Here is a 27,551-nt window from a genome sequence, read left to right as displayed (position 1 = left end):
AATATGTAGACAGACAATTACACAATAGCATGTTCTTATGCTTTCATGTAGCTATCCCTTCTAGCTGGTGCATCTGGGAGGGCTTCCTGGAGGAGATGCAGTAGAGTGGGGCCTTAAAGGATGGGCTGGTTTTTAAAAAGCAGAAAGACTGCTCTAAGACAGAAGGGTAGTTCAGGCCAAAGAGCTAGGAGCAATTAAAGGTGCTTCCTGGTTCCTGTTCCTATTTGTAGCAGGGATGTTCCATTTTCATACACCTACTCACTCCCCTTTGAGAACTGAAAATTGTCAATGTATTAAGCCTAGCCAGGATCTTCTGCCGGCTGCGTACTCCATTAGTGTGAGGGAGATGTGATACCTATTCTTGGGAGTCAAATTTGCCTCCCATCTTCTTTCTCCTCTCAAATGATCATGTAAACATATGACATTTACTACACCTGTTTATTAATTTCCTACCATTTCATCTTGAAAATAATTTGAGGTGACTAGTAGCTTCCATTTATTAAGTATCTATGTATGTGCCACACAGTGTGTGCCCATTTATCTCATCTATTCTTTATATCAAAACCTTGTGAAAAGGGTGGCGTTAATCATATTTTAAAGATAAACAGACTCAGAGAAAAGAGTTTGCTGTTGACCACAAAGTTGGTAGAGATTTGAACTGAAGACTAACCAGCTCCAAAGCCTCTGCTCTTTCCAACACACCATGCTGCCTCCATTTTCTCTGTACACCTCCCCTACCTTATCATTTGGGTGATAGATATTTCCTTGCTTTCATTTTCCAAGTAAAATAGATAGTTCAAATAGTTGTCATCAAATAGGTAAATAAGTGGATTCTCATTTTGGTTTTTAATATAGGTAATTACTGAAGTAAAAGGAAGCATGAACATGGACTCTCAGCTCCCAAGAATTCCTGAGCAGGAGCAGATAGTCTCTGAAAGCGTTTCTACAGATGTAACCACAACCATAAATAGATTAGATTTTGGTCTTCTGATATTAGAATAAAGTGCTAGAAATTATACTGCCTTGAATATAGTTTCACTTACTCTTGGGTGGATTAACTATCTTTAAGATTTGTTCGAAGTCTGATTGCAAGAATACTTATTTTTCCTTTTGTTCTTTTCTTTTTTTTTTTTTTTTTTAAGAATAATTCTGAAGCTAGAGGCTAATGTGGGGAAGTTGAGTGGTCTGTGACCCTACCTTGTAGTAAGAATGATATCTATTGCTGTTCAGATCTGCAGACTATCACCAGGAATTCTCAAGCATCTTTGAGTTCTCACCAAGCCAGGAGTAGAAGCAGAGAAGTTACCACTCTCCCAGATGCTCAGAACACAGGAACCATGCAAGAAAAAAGCACAATTCCAGACCTTCCCTTGGCAAGAGCTCCAGATGAGGGTGCAGACTCCCCTCCTCCCCATACTCCAGAAGAGTCTTCGAGTGGAAGAGAAATGCTCCATGAGTCCCTTGGACACACAATACCCATTACAAGGATGCAGAGCAATGAGGACACTGAGGCAGGCCCAGCCTACAGTGATGAAGACTATGAAGAAGACATCATTGAGCCCAAGACACTCAATGAGATCACCACCATAACAGACAAAACTAGCCCTTGGTCCAGTTTTGTGTCAGACTCAAGTGAGATCATTAGCCTTCATCCTGATGAGGTGCAGAGGGTAGGCCCCTCTTGTCCTTCTCCCGAGCCCTGCCTTAGAGAGGAGCTCAGGGTCAGAAGTAGCTTTCTGTCCAGTCCAGAAAGAGCTGTCAACTCCCACCTGCCTAGGCAGGGTTCTGCTAGACAAAGTCTTGTTCCTTGTGAGAGTAAGAGCCCTAAGACCTGGGTTGGAGAGCCTGCCTCAGCAGACCCTCAGCTCATCCCAGGTGTGACACTCTCAAGAGCCCTAAAGAACACTTGCTCACCAAGGGTAGATCAGGACCAGGAGCCTAAGCCAAAGGCCCTGGCTAAGGATGAAGCTGCCTCCAGTGAGCTAAGTGATTCTGCTGATAGCTTGGATAAATTCCCTCTACACCTAGCCTCCCAGAACAAAAGGGAAAATCATAAGGGGCTACCCATCAACTGCCCTGACATCAGGCAGAAGCAGGCGGCATCTGGATCAGAGGTTTCCACAAAGAATCTCCTGTATCCTTTGATGTTTCCCATAAGTAGCCAAATGTAGGCATTTTGGATGCTGGTGCTTAGGCCAGCCTACTGGGCATGAGCAGTGGCCGCCACCTTCATGGGATTCACTGCGGGGCCTGGGAAGACCCTTCAGAAGACTCACTGCACTGACAAGGTGCTCCAATTCTCCCATTAACACCAGCCCTCTGAAGCACAGGCTTTTAACTGGCTTTAGGTTTCGGGAGCACATTCATTAGCCTATCCTGGCCTGATTATTGTATTGGGTATTTTACAGCTGGCTCTAGGAATGAGACCCTTTAATCTCAGTTGAAATAGAAGTGGAGGGTGCAGACAGGATAGAAGAGTACTACCACTGACTGAGCATTTACTTTGTGCCAGGCATTTGACATACATTTTTTACTCAATCATCTCAAGTCTTTAAGGTAGGTATTATCATTTCTATTTTGCATGTAAGGAAACTGAGGCTCAGAGTTGTAGTGATTTGCCTAATACTTTTTTAAAGGCAAGTGATGGAGCCAAGAGGAGGGGAAGTAGGCATAGTTGAAATGGCAGTGTTGATGGGGAGAGGGGTCACCTTCTTTCTCCTTTGAAACGCAGTTGACACATTATGGAGAAAGGAAACCACTTAGGACCATCAACACCCCTCACATGTGCAGCCTAACCAGTTGGCTTTAATGACTGGAGGCTGAGTACCGACAGCCACCTCTCTAGTGGAGTTCTTCCCTGGACTCCTTCATTGTGGCTTCTGACGCTGCTGCCTTACAGTGCTCAGAGTTTATGGTCAGTGGAGGAGCAGTCACAGGTCCTAATTCAGACCTTCCCTCAACTATTCTTTCAAAAAAACGAGTATTGCCTGGCCCTGTGCTGTGTACTGAGAACAGATTTTAATCAGACTTTACCTCAAGAAATTCCCATTATGACGTAATGACAATAACAGTAAACAGACCATGACAGTTAGTGTTGTAAGTGCTGTGATGATACATGGACTATATGCTGGGGAACGAGGAGGAAGCTGCCATAACTGCTTGAAGGTATCCCAGTAAGAGACATGAGAGCTGGACCTCAAAGATGAATGGGCATTCTGTAGACAGAGATGAGAAAGGGATTGTATGTGCAGGGGCATAGCCAGGTGAAAGAGCCTGGCTTCTGGGCAGCAGCAGTTCACTGTGGCTAGAGCCCACGTGTAAACACTTGGTGAGAGGTGAGGTAGAGCTGGATCTTCAAGGGCCTTGTATGCCTGGCTAAGTTGCATAGACTATCCTGCAAGCAATTTAAACTTGAGTTTCCTTATCTTTAAAATGGAGATACTAGACCTTTTCCTGGGATGGTGGTAAAAATTAAAATAATGATGTAAACTACCTAGTACAGTGCCTGGTACATAAATAGTGTTCAGTAAATGTTAACTGGCAAGCAAGAGTATGATATGGTCAGATTTACATATTAGGAAAGTCACCCAGTTCCCTGTAAAGAGAGGATTAGATCAGAGGAGACCAGAAGAAAGTTTGACCAAAAGCATAGACTGCTTTATTTGTTTTAATATGTTTTTTCTTTTTATTTCAGAGAGAGGAAGGGAGTGAGAGATAGAAACATCAATGATGTTGAAAAGGATAGATTTGAGAGGATTAGTTAGATAGGAAGGACAAAGGATGACAAAGAGGAAAACATCAAGTGTGATAAATATCTATGACTTAGATATTTCTATCACAAGTTACTAGGTAGTGGTGTCATTTATTGGATAGGGAACTGCACATAGAGATAAACAGTTTCTGGGAAAGAGCAGATTTCCCTTTTGGACCTGTGCCTATAAGACATTTAGGCCTGGAATTCAGGACGAGATCAGCTATAAAGGTAGGTTGTGGGAATCGATTAGGGCAGCAGGGAGAACCACACAAGACAGAGTCCTGATGTGAAGGGTGGACAGGACAGATACCCACAGAGAAGAGCTGGTCAGAGGTGGAGCAGCAGGAGAGAGGCGGTGTGAGAGCAGAGTTTCAGGAATTAGTGGTCAACACTGACACTTGACAGGCCCAGTAGATTATAGACTGACCTGTGTTCACTGGCTTTAGCATTAAGGAGGACAGTGCAAAATGGAGAATGCAAAGCAGTTTTCAGTGGGTGAGGGAACCAGTGGTAAGGACAGTGAGAAAAAGCAACTTTTTCCCATTAACCAGGGAGACAAGAATAGCCGGCATTGAATGCTTGCTATGTGTCAGGCGCCGTTCTCAGCACTTTGCATGTATAAACTCTTAATTCTCAAAACAAAAGGTACTATTAGTATATACATTTTACTGGTGAAGAAACAGGCATAAAAGTGAACTTTCCTGAAGTTAATCATCTAATAACTGACGGAAGTTACTGTTGGAGCAGGACCCTTAGGCAGGAGGTGATGGGAGAAGAGGGGAACTTCAGTGTTTCAGACACACTCCTGAGACCTCACAGCAAAGCCGTTCCTCCCCCACAGCATCAGCTGACTGTCCAGCAGAGTCCCCAGCAGTCAGAGCAGCAACAGCATAAGCCCTGCCTCACCAGGGCCTCTGAAGAAGAGTCAGGGACTTGAACCAAAGCAGGAAATGCTGCATTTCATTCATTTGGTGGATATTTATTGAACTTACTGTGTTCCAGGTACTATGCCAGGTGATAGGAATGTGGCTATGAAAGAGATCATCTATGCCCTCTTGGAGTTGAAAGTCCAGCATGGGAAAACGATGATAATCCAATTTGAATCAGAACCATACTTAGCTTATTGAGCTGAAACAAAAAATTAAACTTCAAAATGGCCCCATCCCTCCCCTCCCAACTGAATAAGTGCTTTGAACAAATAGTCTCGTCACAGTGCTGGATATCTGCAGGGCATACAAAGGAGAAGTACAAGATCCAGTATCTGCCTTCAAGGGCTTACATCCAGACTGGGCGGACCAGCTGTGCCCACTTAGTCAGAACCCTCATTTCTGTGTATAAGCAGAAAAGAACCAGGGGGACCCTCCTTTTTTACTAGGCATCTTCCTCCAGTCTATAAGACACTGCCCCTTGGAGCCAACTTGTCCGACTAACTTCTAACAGCTCGGTTTTGGCCAGCAGGCCCTCAACAAGTATCATTAACGCTTGCTACCTACCAGCCTCATGTGGCACTCTAGGGAAGTAGTGAGGTCACTGATGGAAACTATGCCATCTTTGCCTTGGAGAAGTTTGGGGGGATTTTGAGAAAAACACATTGAGATTCATATCACACTAAATCATCAAGCATTATCCTGTTTTGCAAACTCTGCTCTGGAAGGAGGAATCACTGGGGCTAAGGTCAGGAGAAAGCTTCCCGGAGGAGGTGGGGTTTAAACTGGCTCATAAAGGAAGCACAGACTGATTTGTTGGGAGTGGGGAGGGCCTTCCAGGCAGAGGGAACCATGAGCAGAGGATTCATGGGCAGGAATAGGTTTGGGGGTGGGGGTAGGGGGGATGAAAGGATAATTGAGACCAGTGACTTTGCTGGTGTGGCAGGTGGGAGGATTTCTAGGTGTATGTGTCCCTTAACTACCATGATAGCCCAGAGCCCATTGTGGTGCCCAATTTTTTTTTGCCTCCCCAGCAGTTGGAGGCCTCCCTGCGGATGCTCTCATTCTCTACAGCTTTGCCACCACCAGCCACAACAGATCAGGTAAGAGAACTTTCTCTCCTGTAGAGTCATCGTCTCGTCCATGAAAGTGTACACAATGCAGAGCTACCCTGGGCCGCCTTCCTGAAAAGGCAGTTGGCGCGGGTCACTCTCCAAGCTTCTACTGAGCATATTCTGTGGGCCCAGCATTGGGCAAGGAGCTCAGGAAAAGTGAAGAGCAAAAGTGTTAAGGGCAGGACATCATCAGCTAAGATGATGTAGAAGAAACGGTGCAGAAGCATAAAAGCAGGACTCGGCTAAGAAATGCATACCTGGTGCGCTGGGAGCTCCAGCTAAGCCATGGTGGGTGTCTGCAGAGGGAGCTTCCTACGGGAGGTGCAACCTTGGGAGACCCGACAATGAGTGAGGCCTGGGTGAAGAGAATACCAGTGGCGTACCTATTTGTTTATGGAACACCGCATAACTGTTCACCACTCAGCTGAGTTAGGTGGTTGGAACACTGGTACAAATCCCAGCTCTTGTCTTTTCCACCTTGGCACAGCACCTGCCCTTCCTTGAGGGTGGCAAGAAAAATAACTACTTTTCTAATCATTCAGTATATACTTATTATCAAGCATTGTTCTGGGTGCTGAGCATACAATAGTAAATAAGACAAATCCCCAGTCTTCATGGAGCACAAAGAGTAAACAAAAAATAAAATATTTACAGATTGTGATGAGTACTGGGTGCTCTGATTAAAAACAGGGTCTCTGAGGAGTCCGTATTTCAGCTGAAAGATGATCAATGTGGTGCCTGCCTGGTACCAGGCACAGTTCCAAGCACTTTATATTAACTGACATACTTCAGCAACGTAAGGAGGGACATAATTTTTTTTCCCTACTTTAAGGTGAGGAAATTGAGGTACTCAGAGGTTAAGTAACTTGCCTCACACAGGTAGTAAGTGGTAGAGCCTGAACTGGAAACCAGTCAGTTTGATTTCAAAATCTGTGTTCCTTACTAACTGTACTACACGGAGGAGGAGCTATGAAAGCAACTTGGAGAGCGTATACCAGGCAGAGAACACAACAAATGCAAAGGCCCTCAGGCTGAAAGAGCTCGGCATGATCTAGGAACTGACTCAGAGCTGGTGGCACTGGAACGGGGAGATTGACATAATGAGGTCGAAGGGCCAGATCATAAAGGACATGTAAATCATGGAAAGGACTTCTGATTTTATTCTAAAGGCAAGGCTATCCATCTAAGTGTGTTAAGCAGAAGAGTAAGAGGTAATTCAATTATAAAGGATTCATCCAAGGTGCTGAGTGGAGAATGGGTTGTCTTTCAGATTTGTCAGCGTGATGGTCATTGGTGACCTTGAAAGAGTAATTGCAGTGATGTTATGGAGAAAGGTGCCATGAAGTACAACTGCGTGCCGGGCACTATTCTCAATCATGGGGTACACTAGGCACAAAGCACCTGCCTCATGAACTTAAAAAACAAAACAAGATAATTTCAGAGAATAATACATGCACTATGGGCAAAATATATTAGCTTGTTTATTATAATAACTAACCCCTATTTAATGCTTACTATGCACTAAACATTATTCTAAGTATTTTACATATATAAACTCTAACAATGATCCAATGAGGGTGGGTACTGTTATTATTCCCATTTTAGCCCTGGCCCGTTTGGCTCAATGGATAAGCCTTCGGACTGAAGGGTCCCGGGTTTGATTCCAGTCAAGGGCATGTACCTTGGCTGTGGGCACATCCCCAGTGTGGGGGGTGCAGGAGGCAGCTGATCGATGTTTCTCTCTCATCGATGTTTCTAACTCTCTATCCCTCTCCCTTCCTCTCTGTAAAAAATCAATAAAATATATATTTTTTTTTTTAATGAGAAAACTGAGGCTCGGAGCTTCCCATGCCAACCTACAAGGTATTATTATTTCTATTTTATAGAGTCGCATAAAGATTCAGTCACTTACTCAGAGTCTCCCAACTAGTAAGTCACTCTAAATGTATGACTCCAAATTCTATGCTTTTCATTACACCACTTTAAAATTGTGACACTTGTCTTATGGTATATTTTTCTAGTCAATTTGCCTTCTTTTAAGTAGACTTCATTTTGCAATTAACATTTAAACATTTTTTTATGCTTTTCCAGAGCCTACTTTGATGACAGATGGGGTCAGTGCAGAAGTATCCTAAGAGCCTGAGGGTATAGTCCTAAAGAGAAACCTTTAGATGTCTGGTCCTTTTACTGGTTTTCCTTCTCTCTCTCTCTCCCTCACCTTCCCCAGCACCATTTTCAGGACATCTCATTGATTTGGCACATAGATCAACCTAAGTTCCCACACATCTCAGTTTTTATCAAATTTGTACATCCTCTCTCGGAGGAACAGTCCCCACCCAGGAACTCTGCGTTGTTATGGCCTTTGTTCCTAGTCGGTTTGTGGTCACCAGCTCTTCTCTTTCCTCTCTGCATCTTCTTGCATGTCCCATACATACCCATCAGCATTTACTACGTCCAAGCAACAAGCACAAGCTTGTGAGCAAAACATCCAGGGAATGAAATACTTAATCTGCTACGCAGTAGCTAAGTTTCCAAGTTTCAGGTTCCTTATAAGTAACACCAGGCTAATAAAGTTCTTACCCGATAACGAGAATTACCCTGGAGGAAAGAAACAAACACTGTTCGTTTCCTTTCCCTCTCCCCCTATCAGCCAAGTGGGTGAAGTGTGAGTCATGCCCCTTAGGAAGGGAGGTCTGTGAGCCACTTCGAGCTGTTATGCCTCACCTGCCAAGCAGAACTTATGTTCCTGCCCTTGTGTTTTCGCCTTCATAATGTGCCAACTCCCAAAGGGACATACTGTCTTTGATCTATTAAACATATGATAAAAATATGGGAGATGGAGAAAGAATTTTCACTTCAGTTAAAGAACAAGTCTAGTTTTTTGTTGTTGCTATTGTTAATTGTCACCCAAGGATATTTATGCCATTGATTTTTCAGAGAGAATGGAAGGGAAGGAGAGAGAGAGAGAGAAACATCGATGTGAGAAAGACACTTGACTGGTTGCCTCCTGCATGCACCCCTACTGGGGCCAGGGATCGAGCCTGCAACCAATCAGAATCGAATCCGCAACCCTTCAGTCCGCATGCCAATGCTCAAACCAGCTAGTGCTCCAGTCTCTTTTCTTTCTTGCCCACAAAACATTATTTGTCTGCTGATCTCCGGGTCAGCTCTCTCCTCAAGACCTCATTTCGGGGTCCTAGTTAGGATAACCAGTCATCACAGTTCACACCCAAAACTCCCATTTTCAGCACTGAAAGTCCCACAATCCAGGAAACCTCAGGAGGTTGGTCATCCTCACTGATCATGGCCTCTCTCACTACTTGATGCATTTGTAACTGCATTTTCTGAGTCATGCTCTTGGCTAGATGCCAGCCAATGTTAACTAACCTAGGGATCAAGTATGTGTTTAAGGCACAACAAGTAGAGGCACCAAAAATTAAGGGATTGGGGGGAGGGGAGGAATTTTAAGAATTACATATTTTTTTAAAAAAACATTGAAATAGTCACCATGGGATCAATCAGAACTTATTACCTTCTTTATGTGTATGATTTATTTTAGACTTAATTGTGAATTATATTTGGGCAAGGGCACCATAATCATCTCAGCTTGGGGTCTCTGAAGGACTTAAAAGTGGACTTACTCTGAAAATTTTAAGACATAAAACAGTATTTTATATTTACCCCATACTTATTTCTTGTGTTTCTTTCATTCTTCACATCCTAATATCCGTCTAGGGCCTTTCCCTTCAGTATGAAGGGAATTCATACATTGTAAGGGAAATTCCTTTAGAATTTCATGTAGTGCAGATCTGCTGGTAACTGATGTTCTCAGTTTCAGTTGTCTGAAAATATCTTTATTTTGCCTTCATTTTTCAAAGGCTTTTTTTTCCCACTGGATGTAGAACAACTTGAATTTTGTTTGTTTCTTTTAGAATTTAGAACTGTCTACACTACTGATTTCCAGTTTCCAATGAGAAGCAACCATCATTGTTATTGTTAAATGTGATGTGACCTTCATCTCTGGCTGCTAAGATTTTTCTCTTTGGTTTTCAACAGTTTGACTACAATGTTCATAGTTGTGGAGAGGGGGTAAGGCAAGGAAGGGGGAGCACATAGGTCTATTCAACATTATTAATAATGTTTTAATTCTTAGGTTTCTTTTTGTGGATTTACAGATGTTAATTTTTATTATGTTCATAATTTACATGTGTTACATAGATTTTTTGATGTATTACATGATGAAATCACAAAATCATATTAATTAAAAGTTTAAAAATGCTTGAAGGTTGGCAAAATGGAGACACCAACTCCTCCCATAAATTTGGCTGTGCACATGGAGCAGAGAAACAGCATACGGACTGGAGTAGCAGTGAGTTCAAGGGGAGGTGTTTTGGTTTTGTGTTTTAAATATGGGACCAGCTAGAACTTTCTGTATGCTAATGCAATGATCCAATAGAGAAAGGGAGAAGGGGAAGATGCAGGAGAGGGAGAAAAAATAGGCACAATCAACAGCTCAAAGTGAGAGAGAAAGAGGGGAGGACAGGAGCCCTATCCTGTACCCCCATTTGAGGATTCCATCTATTCTGCCTCCTCTTAAGGCCAGCCGTGGCCTGAAGGCAGAAGAGGATTTGAGAGGCTGCTGGGCTCTTCTCAGCCAGTGTCTTGGGCTGGCTGTGTTGTAGCTGACCTGCTTCAGGGCCAGGGCAAGTGATCCATCCTCAAAAAGAGAGCTTGTAAGTGCTGGCTCAATTGCTCTGGCTTCACCATAAGATCTAAGGGAGGGCCTAATCCTTCACTACACATTGAAACCCTCCAGACCAGCCGTCGACAACCGGTGGCCTGGAGGGTTTCAGACCCACTAGTGGTCCATGAGGCCAAAAGGTTGGCGACCGCTGCTCCAGACTGTCTCTACTTCAAGAATTTGTGGAGCAGGCTTTTTCCCCTCCCTATTCCATGTATAGTGGGTACAGGTCTTTTTGTGACATTACTCAAGTCTTCTGGTCTTCCTGAGTCTGTTTTCTTACCTGCCAGATGGGGTTATCAGGCCTCACAGGGTGGTTGTCCTGTAGAATACCACGTGCCACACCGGTTGGCTCGCCTTCCTCATGACAGTTTCGTCTTATAATTGTTGCCTCTTCAAGAAGGAAAGGAAGGAGCCCTGCTGGCGTGGCTCAGTGGTTGAGCATCAACCTATGAACAAGGATATCATGGTTTGATTCCAGGTCAGGGCACATGCCGGGTTATGGGCTCGATCCCCAGTAGGGGTCATGCAGGAGGCAGCCAATCAGTGATTCTTTCTCATCATTTATGTTTCTATCTCTCTCCCTTCCTCTCTGAAATAAATAAAAATATATTTAAAAAATAAATAAAAAGAAGGAGAGAGAAGGATGGCAGGTTTAGCAGGTTTCACATTGCTTGTGAATCTGCCAAGTTCAGCTGCCTCAGCTTTCTCTTCCCTCCAGTGATGAAGTAACTCTTCAGGGGACAGCTTCCTGGTTTTATTTCAAGTTACTTCTGGCTCTGTTTGCTTAGCCACTGTGAGCAAACTAGTTCTATCAACTTCCCTAAAAGGGGAGGAAAGAGTATAAAAGAAAAGTAATTTGCGTGTTGTTTTCCCCAGACTTACGTTGTCTGCTCTTGTGGGAATTTATTTAGGAAAATCTCAACCACTTCAATTCTTTCCGTTGTTATTTACAGTTTGATGACTCTCAAATCCCTATCTTCAGTCTAGACTTCTCTCCCATGCTGCAGATACACATGGATCCAACTGTATCCTAGATGTCTTTTCTTTGATGTGTTACAAACAATTCACTATATCCAAAACATGAGCCTGTCATGTTCCTTTGCATACCCCCTCTACCGCCTGCACTTACCTCGGTAAACTCAATCAGAGCATAGGTGTTATCTTCCCCTCTTCCGACTCTATCCCCCGGGTTCTCAGCCAATCTCTTACCAAGGCCTGTTAATGCCAACTCCTGAATATCTTTTGAATCCACTTCTCATCAATTCTTTATCTAGTCCCAGTCATCTCGCCCATGACTATTTCTGACCAATCACTCATATCCACGCTTTCCCAGCACTATTCACTCTCCATACTGCAGCCAATGTGATCTCTCACTGTAATCAAACTTTTACCCCCACTTTACCACTAGAGTGGGAGGGCCTCTTCAAGGCTGCCAAAATAAAATAAAATAAAAACCTCCATATTCCTAAGTCAGTTATCCAGTCTGAGTGCCCAGTTTATTTAACCTCTCAGCAGCAAGAGACATAGTTGATCTCTCTCCTTTAAACACTTTCTTCACTTGTTTCTAAGGCTTCAGTCTCTCTTGGTTCTCCTCCTCTCTCATTGGCTGCTTCTGCTTGGCCTGTACTGGTTCTCCCTCATTTCCCCTACTTGTTAATAGAAGGGTGACCCAGAGCATAGTGGTTAGACTTCTCTATTTACACTTACTTTGTAGGTGACCCCATTTGATCTCAGGACTTTAAATTTCCTCTATATGATGAAGACTCCTTATGATTACTTAGCTCAGATCTCTCCTGTAATTCTAGGCTCATATGTCCAACTGCCTCCACTTGGATATCTAACTGGTATCTCTATATCCAAAACTCAACCAGATTTTATTCCTCAGACCTATTCCTCAGTCTTCCCCATCTCAGTTCACAGATAATCTATCCTTCTAATTTAGTTGTTCAGGCCAAACTTTTAGAATCCTTCCTGATGCCTCTGCCAATCCACCAGGAAATTATGGCAGCTCTGCCTTTAAAATACATCCAAATCCAACCACTTTTTATCACCCCCTCCATTACCATCCTGGCCTAACCCATCATTATCTCTTGCCTAGATTATTGTAGGAGCCTCCTAACTTGCCTCTCCACCTCTGCCCTTGCCCCTTCAGTGTTAAATAAGTCATTGAATAAATCATGTGACTTCTCTGCTGAGAACCCTTCAATAGCTTCACTTGGTGATTAGGAGAGCCAGAGCTGGGCCTGAGCACAGGAAGGCCAGAGCCAGAGAGTAGGAAGGTAGTTTGAGCCTCAAACTTGAAATATACACCTTTTGGCAAATGAACGAAAACAGTCCCAAACCAGATGCAGGAGAAGACAGGAGCTATGGCCCTTTCCTTTGGGAGCTCACAGTTCCACAAGGGAACCAGTTTTATGTCTAAGTCCACCAGTTCCTACAAAACACCTGTAATATTTAAAGAGCTGGATCTGGTGCTACAGACCCTGCCTTCAGGGAGTGCACAGTTCTTTGAGGGCACTGGCCTCCAAAGCATGCACTTCCTCAAATGACATTAACACTTAAATAAAACAAAGCAAAGAAAATGAGAATAGGGAAAGGAAGACAGCAACACATGGGGTGCTTGAGTAGAATTCAACAAAGGTGAAGGAAAGGCTTTGTAGGCTGTGGATTGGAAGAAAAGAAATCTGTCAGAGAATCGCAGAATTTGGCAGCTGGGAGGTACAAATAATATAGTCTAGCTAGAGAGAAGGCCAGAGATGAGGAGAGATAGGCCTGGACCGAAACAATCAAGTTAAGATAGGGATAAGAAGCAAGGGCAAGAAGCAACCTGTCATCTGAGCCTTGGCCTCTCTGGCTGCCTACTTAACAGTTCCTTACCATGAGATTGCCCTGTCTTGTTCCGTGCCTTCCTTCCTGACGGCCAGGCTCTGCCACATCATGAATGAGCCTCTAGATTAACCACAGGCAAAGATTAACCAAACGCTGTTCCAGAAGAGTGAGTGTAGGAGTCAGGAAGTCGGAGACAAGGCCAGGCAGGTTGCCCATCCCCTCCCACCCTAGTGTTCTCACCTCCACTCAGCCAGACCACAGTGTTTCAGACATTACTAGTAATCAGGGTGTTCCAGGCCAGCTGGGAAGCTGAGAGCAGACCTGATGCCTTGCCCAGGCTCTGCTGCTGGCTTTCTGGGGTCTAGGGCAAGGTTTCTCTGGTCTCAATTTGTGGCTGTACTTCCTCTTCTCTCCAATCAGGCAGTTTGCATAGTGGTTAGGAGCATGGCCCTGAATCCAGACTGCCTAGGTTTAAAGCTCAGCTTTCCCACTTTCCAGCTGTGTAAACTGGGACAAGTTACCTAACTTTTCTATGCTTCATTTCTTTTATCTAAAAAATGGGCACAATAGTACCTGCCTCCTAGGGTTTGTTTAGGATTAACTGGATAAGATAAAGTCTTTGAACGGTTCTTGGCACGCAACATAGTAAGAACTATGCAAATGTTAACTGTTGTAATTTTTATCATTTTTACTGAAATGTCTTCTCTCTTAGGCTGTTACATCTTGGGTGGACTGGTAGGAAAGAAATACTAAGGGATAGAAACATGATCAGAAGCTTAGCACTGGGAATGGGGAGCTGAGAAATATGGAAAGCATTGCTCAGGGCTGTAGCATTCACTGTGTGCTCAATTCAGACCCAGAGTTAGTGGCCCAGAACAACACACTGCCCCACCTAAGAGTGATAGAGCCCTAGCCACAGCAGTCCATGGCCTGCCTGCCTGTGAATCTTAAAGGCATTAAAGCTGCTTTTTTCCCCCCAGGAACCCAAGGAATTTTTCTGTGCCTTGATTTCCCTTCCCCAAACCTAGAGACATCTGATATACAATCGCCCGGCCAGTGTTGCTTAGTGGTTGAGCATTTCTGGTCAGGGCATGTGCCTGGATTGTGGGCTCGACCCCCTGTGAGGGGTATGCAAGAGGCAGCCAATCAATGATTCTCTGTCATCATTGATGTTTCTATCTCTCCCTCCCCCTTCCTCTCTCTGAAATCAATTAAAAACATTTAAAAATAAAATAAAAGCCCGGCTGCTGTGGCTCCATAATTGAACATCAACCTATGAACCAGGAGGTCACGGTTTCATTCCCAGTCAGGGTACATGCCCAGGTTGCAGGCTCGATCCCCAGTGGGGGAATGTGCAGGAGGCAGCCAATCAATGATTCTCTCTCATCATTGATGTTTCTATCTCTCTCTCCCTCTCCCTTCCTCTCTGAAATCAATAAAATAAAATTAAAATAAAAAATATACACTCCTGACAAAGAAACCCAACCACCACAAAATCACCAGATCAGATCAGCAGGGAAACTTCCTGAGCTTGTTGTCTTCTGTCCTCAGCCTGTGCTCCAGGCCGAATGGCTGAACTGTTCCTCTTGGAGCTGGAGGCCCATTCTTGTGAGCCACCAAGACTCTAGTCCTCTGCAGAGCCCCAAGAGGAGACCTAAAGATTAAAGGGTTTCTGATAAGGGCCACACAGAGCTTTGGGAAGGAGATGAGCTCCCTGGCCAAGGATGCACAGAAATCCGGGGAAATAGCTAGAATTGGCTGATGCCCACCCTGGCCCAGAATGCAATTTGACAGGCTCCTCAAGGGAAAGGACCCACAGGTCTGCTGGGTATGTTCTAGGCCCAAGTTGCCTAAGCTTCTCTGAGGCCAGAAACCGGGAGGAGCTGGTAGTTCTAGAGGTGTCACTTTAATCCTTCCCTCTCGGAAATCTGGACTTTTGGGCCCTCTCACTGACAGGGAATGGGTTAGGAGTCTGGATCTAGTCAGTCCTCTTCATTGGGTAGATGGGGAGACAGGCCTAAGGTGAGGGAGTGATCCTAAGCCCTGTGGAATAGACTGTTGTCAGGGAAGGCTCCTCAAAGGGAGCATGTAGGTAGTAAGACCCACATGATTAGAGCTCTAATGCAGGCATGAAGTGTGAGCTCAGAGCATGAGCCCCAGCTGTGCTACAGCTGGGCTGGGTGGGTCAGGTTAAGATTGGCCTCTCAGGGCTAGGCCTGTGGTCTGTCCCCACTTCCCCCTGCTCTTAGCCACAGCTGCTAGGTTTACTGCTCTCTTTAGCATCGAGTCTTAGTCCCAGCCTTCAGAGAGGACTCTGTGAGCCCCACCCCCACCCCGGGAGCAGGCAGCCAGCCAAGGGGGTGAAAGTTGAGCAAGGCAGGCAACTATACTGAGCCCTCACTTGTCTGAACCAGTGATCTGTTGGCAAGCCCACCTAGCCAGCCAAAACCAGGAGGCTATTAACAGTTTTCAGCTCTGGAAAGTTTTGCTTCCAGCTCCTGAGTCAGTGTTTGTCACTTAGGGAGCAGCTCTGGGAAAAGAACAAAAGTTCAGTCCTAATGCCAGGCCCAGAGGCTAACTAGGCAGGGCTCAGTGAAGTGGGAGAGCCTGGCCGGCCTGGCCTAGCATGCCTTGGGGAGGTGCTGTACCCCAGTTCTTCTCTGCTAGGGTGAGGTCAGAGAACAGCAAGGCTTCATTTTACTCTCTGCAGCTGGTGTCAGCTCCAGCTTAGCACCTGTGTTTTGCAAGATGCTGTACCAGGCAAGAGCCTTGGTCACATCTGAATTTTATTTCTCAGTTTCACAGTAGACCTGAGGTAAGAAGGCCAAACAGAAGTTCTTAGCTCCATTTGGCAATGACGTTACTGACAGAGAGAGAAAGTGTCTTGGCTCTAGCAAGTGGGGCAGTTGAGCTTGGCCACAGACCAGTGTTCCTCCCGCTCCACCCCACTGTCTCCCCTGTGAGAAAGTCCCAGGGGTAATGGGGGCACCTGCACCTACCACCCTCCTGGGAACATGTTGTGGCCTTTTCAGGGGGACCCATCTGGGGACTGGAGTGGAGGGAACCCAAATCACAGTGCCTTGGAGAAGGTGCATCACAGGGATGTGGCCAAAGAGAGAACCACAGCTGGGATAAGCCCCTGGGTTACAGAACCTCCTCTGGCATTATCTGCTCCTCCTGATCCGTTTCAGATGGGGAAACCAAGGCCCAAAGAGAAAGTGACTTGCCCAAAATCACTTGTCTAAGAAGCACTAGAGCCAGAACTAGAACCAGCTCCCAGCCAGAGTTAGCCTCTTGATTTGAGGTGCTCAGGGAGCCCCAAATTTTCCTTCCACCACCGTACCCCACTCCTTCCATGACACTTTATTTTCACCCCAGTGGAGTTCTACCTTTGGCATTAAAGTCTCCTTTGAGATACATCTGTCTCAAATAATAGGCATTAAGGCCTGTTCTTCTTCATGGCCTGGGTGTCCAGGTGCTGAGAAAATGGAGGTTCCCATATTTGAAAGTTGGAGAATTTAATGGGAAAGCTGGGTGGGTTTAATGGGGACTGTTGGAGAGTCCCTGGCCTGCTACCATGCTTACCCAGACCATTGGAAAAACAGTTCTGTCCTTCAACCCAGGACAGTAGTCAGACCTCCACCCCCAGATCCCACAGAGGAATATGGTCAGTTTCTCCCCAGACATTTAGGAAGTTCCCTCGTCAAGCATCAGTCCCTCTCTCTGGATTCGTTTTCCATCCTCTCTATGTACAGTTCAATCAGGCCCATCCCCACTGTTTTCCCAGCAAAGAAATTCCTTCTTCACACTTTTGCTCAAGTTGAGCTTCCAGCTGGAACAGCCTCTCTCATCTTCCTTCTTCAGATTCCACCTTCATGATTTTTCAAGTCCCTCTTTAAAGTATCTTTCCAGGAATGTCACCCCATATATGACACCCACTGTCTAGACTCCAGGGTCCCTACAGCCCCTTAGTCGGAGGATCCTGCTTCTATATGGGTTCCTCCTGCTTCCCCAGGAAAGCTGAGGTTCCTGCAAATCCCAGGCTACGGTGACAAATTGCTTCTGCCAAAAAGGCTAGTTTCACCTCTGCCCAGCTCCTCCAGGTTGTGTATTTTAGTGTAGCAATCCTGATGAAGAAAAAACTTTTATTACTAGTCAAGATGTTTTTTAAACCCTGTTGAAGTCAACAAAAACCAAATGCTGCTGAGGGTGTGTTCTCTGTCTTTCCACACCTTTGCCTCACCCTGTACACACAGCCAAGCCCTAGGCCCTGGGCCTGGGCCATACAGATAAGGCCCCCTAAGTCGCTGGGTCTGGGCGTGGGTGCTGGCAGGTTGGCTGAACCAGCCACACTAGATTCAGCTCCAGGGCAGTTGGCCCAGGCAGCAAGTGCAGGCCTGTGCTCCTGCTGTTCCCTCCAGTGGGATGACCTCATGTCCTCCCCCAGCTCTGCTGAAACCCTGCTCATCTCAGATCCCACCTGTGTGAAGAGTCCTGACCTTTCCAGCTGTTAATAGTTGCTCCTTTCTCCGTGCTCCCAAGTTCTACGCCTCATCTCTGTGATTGTTGGGTAGGTCGGTATCTGTCTCCCCTCTCTCTGAGCAGCCCCATGAGGACAGGAACCAGGGCTACCTATTATCCTTAAGAATTGATTAGGTTGGCCTGGCCAGCATAGCTCAGTGGTTGAGCATCAACCTATGAACCAGGAGTTCACGGTTCCATTCCTGGTCAGAGCACATGCCCAGGTTGCAGGCTCAATCCCCAGTAGGGGGTGTGCAGAAGGCAGCCGATCAATGATTCTCTCTCATCATTGATGTTTCCATCTCTCCTTCTCCCTTCCTCTCTGAAATCAATAAAATCTATTTAAAAAGATGAAGCAGAATTGATCATGTTGGCCCAGCCGGCGTGGCCCAGTGGTTAAGCTTCGACCCAGGAACCAAAAGATCAATGGTTCGATTCCCGGTCAAGGCACATGCCCAGGTTTCAGGCTCAATCCCAAGTAGGGGGCGTGCAGGAGGCAGCCGATCAATGATGTTTCTCTATCATCAGTGTTTCTATCTCTCTTATCCTCCCCCTTCCTATCTCTCTAAAAATCAATGAAAACATTTTTAAAAAGAGAATTCGTTAGGTTCAACAGAATTTAGGCTCCTGAAAGGTTTGATGAATCACCAACAACGTTCTTTTGATGGTCATTTCATGAACTGAGGTACTTGGCCATCCCAATCATGGAGAGCAAGGCCTATCAGAGCCTCTTAAAAACAGAGAATGCTTCCCCTCCGTCAGGACACAGAGGCCTGGTTTTAGAATTTGAGAGAGGACCGATATCTCCCTGGTCCTCTTTAACTGTAGCAGAGAAAGAAATGGAAATTATGCTCGCTTCGGCAGCACATATACTAAAATTGGAACGTTACAGAGAAGATTAGCATGGCCCCTGCGCAAGGATGACACGCAAATTCGTGAAGCGTTTCATATTTTTTTGACCCAGTGATCCCACTTCTAGGAATATATCCCAAGACACTAGAAACACCAATCAAAAAGGATATATGCACCCCTATGTTCATAGCAGCACAATTTACAATAGCTAAGATTTGGAATCAGCCTAAGTGCCCATCAGCAGATGAGTGGATTAAAATACTGTGGTACATCTACACAATGGAATACTATGCTGCTGTAAAAAGGAAGGAACTCCTACCATTTTCAACAGCATGGATGGAGCTGGAGAGCATTATGCTAAGCGAAGTAAGTCTGAGAAAGATAAATATCACATGATCTCACTCATATGTGGAATATAATGAACAACATAAACTGCTGAACAAGATCCAGAGACAGAGAAGCATCAATCAGACTGTCAAACCTCAGAGGGAAGGCAGGGGAGGGTGAGGGAAAGGGGGAGAGATCAACCAAAGGACTTGTATGCATGCATTTAAACATAACCAATGGACATAAACACTAGTGAGGTGAGGGCATGAGCGGGGAGATGGGGGAGGGGGAGGAAGGGGGAGGTAAGGACACATATGTAATACCTTAATCAATAAAGAAAGAAAATCAAAAACAAAATAAAAAAGAAATATAAATTAAGCTGGTGACCCAGAAGATCCATCTGCGGTACAATAGGTGACTGGAATGGTACTTAGTGTCACTCCTAAATTCTAAATAGTTCAGGAAATAACAGTCTTGGATCTTGGGAGTAGAGAAAAGTATGCTGAGGCTTAAAATGCTGCTGTAAGGATTTGACTCTAAAGACTTGGTACATAGGAGGCCGTAACAACCATGGGTTCCTGAATGAATGAATGAATGAATGAATGAGATATTTGCTACAAGAGACAGTCTCCTCCCCACTCAATTTAAGACTCTGGTCACGGTGGCTTGGTCCCGCCCATTCAGTGATCTAACAGCCACCAGGCTCTTATGGGATCTGGGCCAGTTGGAATCACAAGCATAGATTCAGTTCATCCTTAGGAGCACTCAGTCTGGAAGGGGAAGGTACCAGGCAGTGGCTGGGCAACTGACCTCCCTGGTCTGAGGCATTATGGGATGCAGGTGCCTCCATATTTTGGAAAGAAGAAATGCATACACTAACAAAGGGTTGGTCTCCTTTCTCTCCTTTTAGCCTAGCCTGCCTGGAAGATGGAGCCATATCTTCTAGTCTCTGTTCAGCCCCTAGCACCACTTTGCTCTTGGTTCCCAAGAAATCCTGTCATACCTGAGAGCTTTCTCAAGTTGTGTGCACTCCATTGGCATTTTAAATTCCAGATTGGCAAGAACCCTTGAGGTTGCCCATCTCCCCCTTTTCCATGGGTGGGAAACTGATGCCCAGGCAGTAGAGTGGGGATGCCTGATTTCCACTCTCCTTATATGCTGGCTGCTATTCTAATTCTTTCAGTAGATGTTTCTGTCTCCCCTGCTTAACTGAGGTCAAGAAGTCTGTCCAGTTCTGTCTCCCTCTCACAGTAGGCTGCATAAATAGGTTAAGGAAATAAAGGAAAGGATCACTAAATGTTACTGGTCCCAGAAGCAGCTATAGCTGGGCCTCAGTTTCCCATCAGCAGCAGAGTTTGAGGGAGCGGGGAGGTAGCCTCAAGCTCCTCAGGGCCTGAGGTGTGTGCAGTGTGTTCGTAGTGTTCTTCAGCTTGTGAAGATCACAGCTCCTGGAGTTGGAGGGCGGGAAGAGAGGTCCATCCAGGGGGCAGGCTGCATGCTGTGAAATCAGCCACGTTTGCCTGTGGTGGCGACCCCCATCTCCTTTCAGCACTTTCTCCTCTCCTGCGAGGCCTCCCCTCTTCCCCAGGGCCATGCTCTCGGCCAGCTGCCAGGGGTAGCTTGCTTATAGAGCTGTGAGCTCCTCAGGGCAGGAAACTGGCACAGGCTAAGCACCAAGAAAAAAAGGTTGAGCAAATGAGTGAGTCTTAGAGGAGTCGAGGACCACAGTGGACTAACCCAAATGCAAGCACCTTGAAGGTGGAATTAGTGATAACCTGTCTGCTCGAGTCAGATGTTTGACAGTAGGACCATGAGTATGTGCTTCATGTCACCTGGCAGCTTGAGGAACTCAAAGGGCCAACAGAGTATATTATTCACCATCTTCTTCCCAGAAGTTGGATATATTCCTGGTGTCACACGTGGGACAGACATAACTCAGAGGACAAATGTCTCGTCTAGACTCATACAGACACAGAACAGATGAGGCTTCAAACACATCCTTGAGGGGACTGCCCCTCCTGAGGCCTAGAAAGAGCCTGAGCTGGTTCCACATCTTAGCTCTGCTACTCTGAGCTGTGGGACCTTGAGTTTATTTCACTTGAACTGTAGTTTCCTCATCCATAACATGGGAATGATGTACCCACCCATGGGGTTGAGGTAAGAATTATACAAGATCAGGTATGTAAAGTGCTTTGCATCACTGTTAGCCAAAGGACCAAAAGATGAGGGGAACCAAAGCCATCTCTTGGTGGTGCCACATCCTCAGTGCTAACCTAGCTGATTTCCTCTCCAGGACAAGAGTGAAGGCACTGGAAGCGCCCCGTCCCGAAGGCCTTGTCGTCCAAGACCTAACTCGCTGCCTCCCAACCTGCCTGAAGAAGAAACTCGCAGAATTGCACGGATATTTTCTTCCCAGTACTCCCAGAAAGACTAATGCAGCTGAGAGACTGAAGGAAGGAGCCCCTGCCCACCGCCCTCAGCCTCGTCCAGCTTGCAGGAGTGCCAGGTCTCTTCTCTCTGGGCTGTCAGAGTCCTGAAACCACTAGGCTAGTTCATGGGCACCCCGAGAGCCAGACAGCATAGACAGTGAGAGCGTCCCAAACCGGCCCCTTGTCCACCTGCAAGGACTTCAGCTTCTTCCTGATACACTGAGGCAAAGACTAGGAACAAAATGGATTCCAGCACCCAACTGGCCCACTTGTCTTTTGAAGGGACCCAAGCAGGCATCTTTTGGCTGAGAAACTCCTCCCAATGTCCTTGACAGCGTACTGCTGGCATGAGCTCACTCTCTGCCTATGATGGGCCATTTCTGCCTTAAAGGTTTTGGGGGAAGGTGTAGATTGTATGCATTGTGCATAAATGAGGAAATGCTACATCACCTTCAGTTCATTTGCTTGAGAATAAGGATATTTTATAGATCTAAATTATTTTTATGCTGTGTTGAATTAATTAGTAGGAGAGGAGGGGGAAACCACCTCCTTCAAACATTTTATCTGATTGTCTGAAATTCTAACCATGCTTTTAACTTATTGTTTTTACCCAGCTCTGAAGGTCATTGTTCCTGCCTATGTTTGAATAAAATCATATTGGTATTTGTATTCTGTGCACAAGTATTTCCTGGGTTGGCCACTGGACAGTAGTGTTAGGAATTCATTTGTGTTCTAACAGGCAGAAAAAAAGCTTGACCATCATACAGTCCCTTAGAAACTCATCTGAGACCAGGGGCCAGAGTCACCATGAGACTTCTGAGCTCCCCAAAGATCGGGTTGGTCCAGATTAGGGTGACACCCATTACTTCTTTGCTGGTGCCTCAAATCTATTAGCAAAGTAAAGGGAGTCTCCTGCAACAAGTCGTCTCAGAATTCCCCACCTCTCCGGGATGCGTGGCTCTGGCTTAGACTGTCAGACCTCAAACTGAGCAGCTACTGTAGACAAGGCCTGTGGGGAAGATAAGGGCAAAGATGTGCAGAGTGGCTGCGACAGGCTAAAAGGGAGCTAACGTGGAGGGCCCTGCTTTCTACCCCGAAGCACAGGTCATTTAACTTAATCCGAAAAAAACAACTCTACCACCCACATGTTAGGCTTCCCATTTTAGAGTTAACTAAAGCTCCTGAAGTTAATTTGCCTCTGTTGATGTAGCTAGGAAGTGAACCACCACACAGCATCTCCAGAGATGTCGCAAGGCTTCTGCACTCAGTGACCAAAACGGGTCACAGCCGTAAGTGCTGTGAATTCAGGGTCTGTATGGAGAAAGACCATGTGGGTTGGAGCAGTCCGGGAAGGCTTCCTAGAACAGAGAAGTCGAGGTGAGCCCAGAGAGAGAACCCAGCGGGTACTCGGGCCACATGCACCTGGGGATCGAGAAGACACCACTCCCCCAGTCGGTCCCCTCCAGCTTGACCCTCCCTGCATCTGAACCTCTGCTGCCTCATCTGTAAAATGGAGATAATAACTCCAGCTTCATAGGTTCGGTGTGAAGATGAAATGGGATGACATTTGTGAAAGTGCTTCGCCTGCAGTTGGCACCTAGTGGAGGCTTAGGAAATGCCAGCCCCGCCCACACCTCCACCCTTCGGACAGGCAAGCGCACCAATGACTGAGAGAGAGGTAGGACACGCCCTTGGAGGGGACACCGTGACGCAGGACCCCCAGGGAGGGACACGGTGCCCTCAAGCCAGCCTGCCCTCCTTCATCTGTTCACCTCAGCCCCCTCCCTGACAAGCTCACCCCCTCCCCAGAGCCTCCCTCTCAAGCCACCAGCCCAGAGTGTTAAGGCCTGGGCCTCTTCCTCCCTTGAGGCCCCAGAGAACCTACAGTGGAGCAGTCAGGGGCCCGGGCCTGAGGTGTTAAGCTGGTGAATATTCCTTCTACTAGTAAATCCCCTTCAGGTCCTGTAAATAGCCTGATCAGGTCGAGTTAGGGTAAGGCCACAGGAGGACACCGGCTGCTTCCACCCAGGCCGAGGGCAGCCTTCATGACACAGACACTCTGAGGGTCTGAAACCCACTGCGCCCCCGGAAGCTGGGTCTGTTTCCCAGTGAGCTCAGGTGAAACACCGTGCAGGGTCACGCAGTATGAGGTACCTGTTGGTTCCCACCACCACCAGCAGAGCTAGCCTTGTCTCCCCCACTTCCCTTGGAGCGCTCGCTCCCTTTGTGGAGACCTGAAAATGGTGTTTCTGATCACCCACAGGCTTAATCCCAGCTCAGGGCAGCCAACCTTGGGACTTCGAGAGCAGGCTGGATTCTGGAGACGGAACCGAAGCAGACAGGCCTGGCCCCGCCCTCAAGAAGCTCTCAGGCCAGTGTAAGCTGAGCCAGCCCGCCTGCCTGCCCTCTGACTTTCTCCAGGGCCCGCTGTCCCCTTGTTTGGGTTCCTACTGTTTATCCCTCCCCAGATACAGTACCCACTGCAATTCACCCACCACCTCGAGGCCAGCATTTTCAGGTGGAGCCTAGAACCTATGTCCTGAGCCCTCCCAACCTCAGTGGCCCTCGCAGCCACTTCTCTAACAACACACAACTGCCTGTCCTGCTGACATTAGGGCAGGGCCTGGTTCAAGGAGGAGGGCAGGCTTTGTACTTGAGCATCTAGACTTAAGATCATCTGCCTCGAGGCCATGGCTCTGTGCCCAAATCCAGCATTGGCCTCTGCCTACTCTGCCCCACCCAGGTCATTCCCTTCCCTTCCCAACCCTTTCTTCCTCTCTTCCTCTGCCCTCTCCTCCCCTGCCCCCTTCCCCTTCTCTCCTCTTTTCTCTGTCACCTGGGTTCCAGATTCAGATGTGTCCAACCCTTACCCTCAGTGCCTACCCGACAGCAGCTGCTTCAGAGAACCCATCCCACCCTGCCCCCCACACCCTCCCAGCTGCCTTTGGCTCCACAGTGTCCTTGCTGGAGCCTCCAAATGTTATGTCATCAAAAACGTGGTCACAGCAGACAGACCCAAAGTACGTTACCATTTACAGGCTAGAGGCCAGGCTCTGCCTCGTACTAGCTGTGTGACCTGTATAAGTCACTGTCTCTCCCTGAGACTCTGTTCTCTGTAAAATGAGCATTACAGATGTTAAGATCCTCTGCCATGAAAAGGAACGAACAGATGAACTTTGGAAACAGTATGCTAAGTGAAAGAAGTCAGTCACAGGGTATGTCACATATTCTATTTATATGAAATGGTTCTATTTATATGAAATATTCAGAACAAGCAAATCTATAGTGATTACCTGGGGCTGGGGAGAAGGGAAGTGACTGCTGATGTGTAGGGGGATTTTTTTTGAGTGTGATGAAAATGTCCTAAAATTGTGATGATTGATGGTGATATAACTGTGAATATACTAAAAACATTGAATAGGTAGGTAAATGGTGTGTGAATTATATCTCAGTAAAGCTGTTATTTTTCTTTTCTTTTTTTTTGTTAATCCTCACTTGATATTTTTTCCATTGTTTTTTAGAGAGGGTGGAAGGGGTGGGGGGAGAGAGAAACATCAATGTGAAAGAGAGACACCAATTGGTTGCCTCACACAAGCATCCTGACCAGGGCCAGGGATCAAAACTGCCACCAGCTATGTACCCTTGACTGAACCTGAGACCCTTCAGTGTGTGAGCAGAAGCTCTAACCACTGAGAAACACTGGCCAGGGCAAAGCTGTTATTTAAAAAAAAATAAACTTTGCCCTAACCAGTTTGGCTCAGTGGATAGAGCATCGGCCTGCAGACTGAAAGATCCCAGGTTCGATTCCGGTCAAGGGCATGTGCCTTGGTTGCGGGCACATCCCCAGTAGGAGGTGTGCAGGAGGCAGCTGATTGGTGTTTCTCTCTCATCGATGTTTCTAACTCTCTATCCCTCTCCCTTCCTCTCTTTAAAAAATAAAATATATTTTAAAATAAATAAATAAACAAACAAACTTAGAATTCTATTAGTACCTACCTCCTAGCGTTGTGAGAAATAGAAATAATATATGTAAAGTAGCTAGCTCATAGTAGGCACCAAGAAATGAGATATTATCAGTGTTATTACTGAGAGGAGGCTGGGGAGAGACCTGCCCAGCCTACGGAGGGAGGCCTTGACCTTTGGACTTTCACAGGTAACCAGTCCAACACCCCACACATGCACATATATGTCCTCCTCCTCTGAGGTAGCTCTGCCTTCAACAGCTTCCTTCAGTAGCTATTTTAAAGAACCTCGAGTGAAAGGAACTGAACCAGATCTAGAACTCTGACCTCCTCCCTCACCTCCCTGCTCCTCACCAGCCGTCTCTTGTCAAGTGATCAGGCTGTCACTAGCATCTGCAGGGTAAGGTTTCAGGTCAGCCAGAGTGTATAAAGACAGGTGCCAAGCCGGAGGCAGCAGAGACAGCGGTGAATGGCCAGGGAGCAATCAGAGTCCTGTTGCCGCCTCCTGGGATGGAGCCCTAAGGAGGTCCTGAGCTTCCCCTACCCCTGCTGGACTCAGGTAAGGTCCCATTCTCTACCCACCCCTCCTGTTCTCCCCTCACCGCGGCCTACAGAGAGCAGCCAGGAACTGGCAGGGACCCCTACCATGGCATAACAGAGCTGATGGAGATTTAGTCCAGCCCCACCTTGTCAAGGGGAGGGAACTGCAGCCCTGGTGAGGCACTGCGGCAGGGCTGGGACTCAACCCCACCACCATGTCACTCACCCAAGACTGGCCCCTTGCTCCGCTGACTGCCTCTGCTGTGATTTGCACATCCCCGTACATACGTGGCTTTCTCCTTAATCTGGCCCAGAATCCTTCCAGGATTCCTTCAGAGCATAAAATCTTCTCCCCATAAGGGCTCTGGAGACCCCTTTCCTGAGAACGGAAGGCGGAGGCATGTCTGGCATGAGACCTGGCCCATGTTGCATGCTGGGAGTTTTACAGAGCCCGTGGGAATCTCCACCCAGGGGGTTTCCTTAGTGGGAATGCTGAGGAGGCTTTGCCAGGATGGTGGGGTTGGCAGGGTGTCTCAGAATGGGGCTGCTTCAGAGACATCAGGGAACTTGTTCTAATGTAGATTCCCAGACCCCAACCCAGACCTGACCGGGCTCTCTGGGGCCGCAGGCTGAGAATCCACTCCGTGATCCTGAGCTCTCCCTGAAGCCTGAGACTGGGCAGTGGAACAGGCACAGGTGTCAGACAGATCTGGGCTCCAATCCCAGCTCCATCTCTCAGCCTTGACTGGCTGAACCCTCAAAGCCTCCGGACCCTTGGTAACGAAGTGGGAATAACCATAGCAACTACATACCTTAGAGCAGTGGTTCTCAACCTTCCTAATGCCGCGACCCTTTAATACAGTTCCTCATGTTGTGGTGACCCCCAACCATAAAATTATTTTCGTTGCTACTTCATAACTGTAATTTTGCTACTGTTATGAATCGTAATGTAAATATCTGTGTTTTCCGATGGTCTTAGGCGACCCCTGTGAAAGGGTCGTTCGACCCCCAAAGGGGTCGCGACCCACAGGTTGAGAACCGCTGCCTTAGAGTCTTATAAAGGGACTGGATTTTTCAATGCCTAGGAAGCCCTCAGCTTGGTGTCTTGTGCAGGAAGCACTCAGCAAGCATTAATGGCACCCTTACCCCAGGCCAGTGGTTGGCAAACTCATTAGTCAACAGAGCCAAATATCAACAGTACAACGATTGAAATTTCTTTTGAGAGCCAAATTTTTTAAACAACTTCTTCTAACGCCACTTCTTCAAAATAGACTCGCCCAGGCCGTGGTATTTTGTGGAAGAGCCAGACTCAAGGGGCCAAAGAGCCGCAGTTTGCTGACCACGGCCCCAGGCCATGTGGACTAGACCCTCCCATCCCTCAAGTGCCCCAGCAGAGCTAGCGGGAGGAGGGTTCTGCTCTCAGCCTCTTCTACCCGCCAGGGGCAAAGGTCTGCTGGCTGCTAGGGTTCCTCACGTGTCCGGAGGCTGGAGTAAAGGGGGAAGGAGTGGGGAGCACTGGTCTCAGGGCAGCCCTTACCTGTGCCCACCGTTG

At 46.8% G+C, this 27,551-nt stretch overlaps 1 protein-coding gene across 1 annotated transcript in view; it reads left to right on the top strand.

Moving 5' to 3' along the window:
- Nucleotides 1-22,170, top strand: part of C2CD3 (C2 domain containing 3 centriole elongation regulator) — a 122,499-nt gene extending 100,329 nt beyond the window's left edge. The window contains exons 31-33 of the mRNA XM_079788716.1: nt 1,231-2,134; nt 5,672-5,783; nt 21,362-22,170. Of these exons, the coding sequence (XP_079644842.1) occupies nt 1,231-2,134; nt 5,672-5,783; nt 21,362-21,502 (1,157 nt within the window). The 3' untranslated portion in view covers nt 21,503-22,170. The remainder of the gene's footprint in view (nt 1-1,230; nt 2,135-5,671; nt 5,784-21,361) is intronic.
- Nucleotides 22,171-27,551: the final 5,381 nt, after the last annotated feature.

The sequence above is a fragment of the Cnephaeus nilssonii genome (genome assembly GCF_951640355.1).
Source record: "Cnephaeus nilssonii genome assembly, chromosome: 13".
Taxonomy (NCBI): Eukaryota; Metazoa; Chordata; class Mammalia; order Chiroptera; family Vespertilionidae; genus Cnephaeus; species Cnephaeus nilssonii.
Note: the sequence above shows the minus strand (reverse complement) of the source record. Positions and strands in the feature narration are given on the sequence as shown.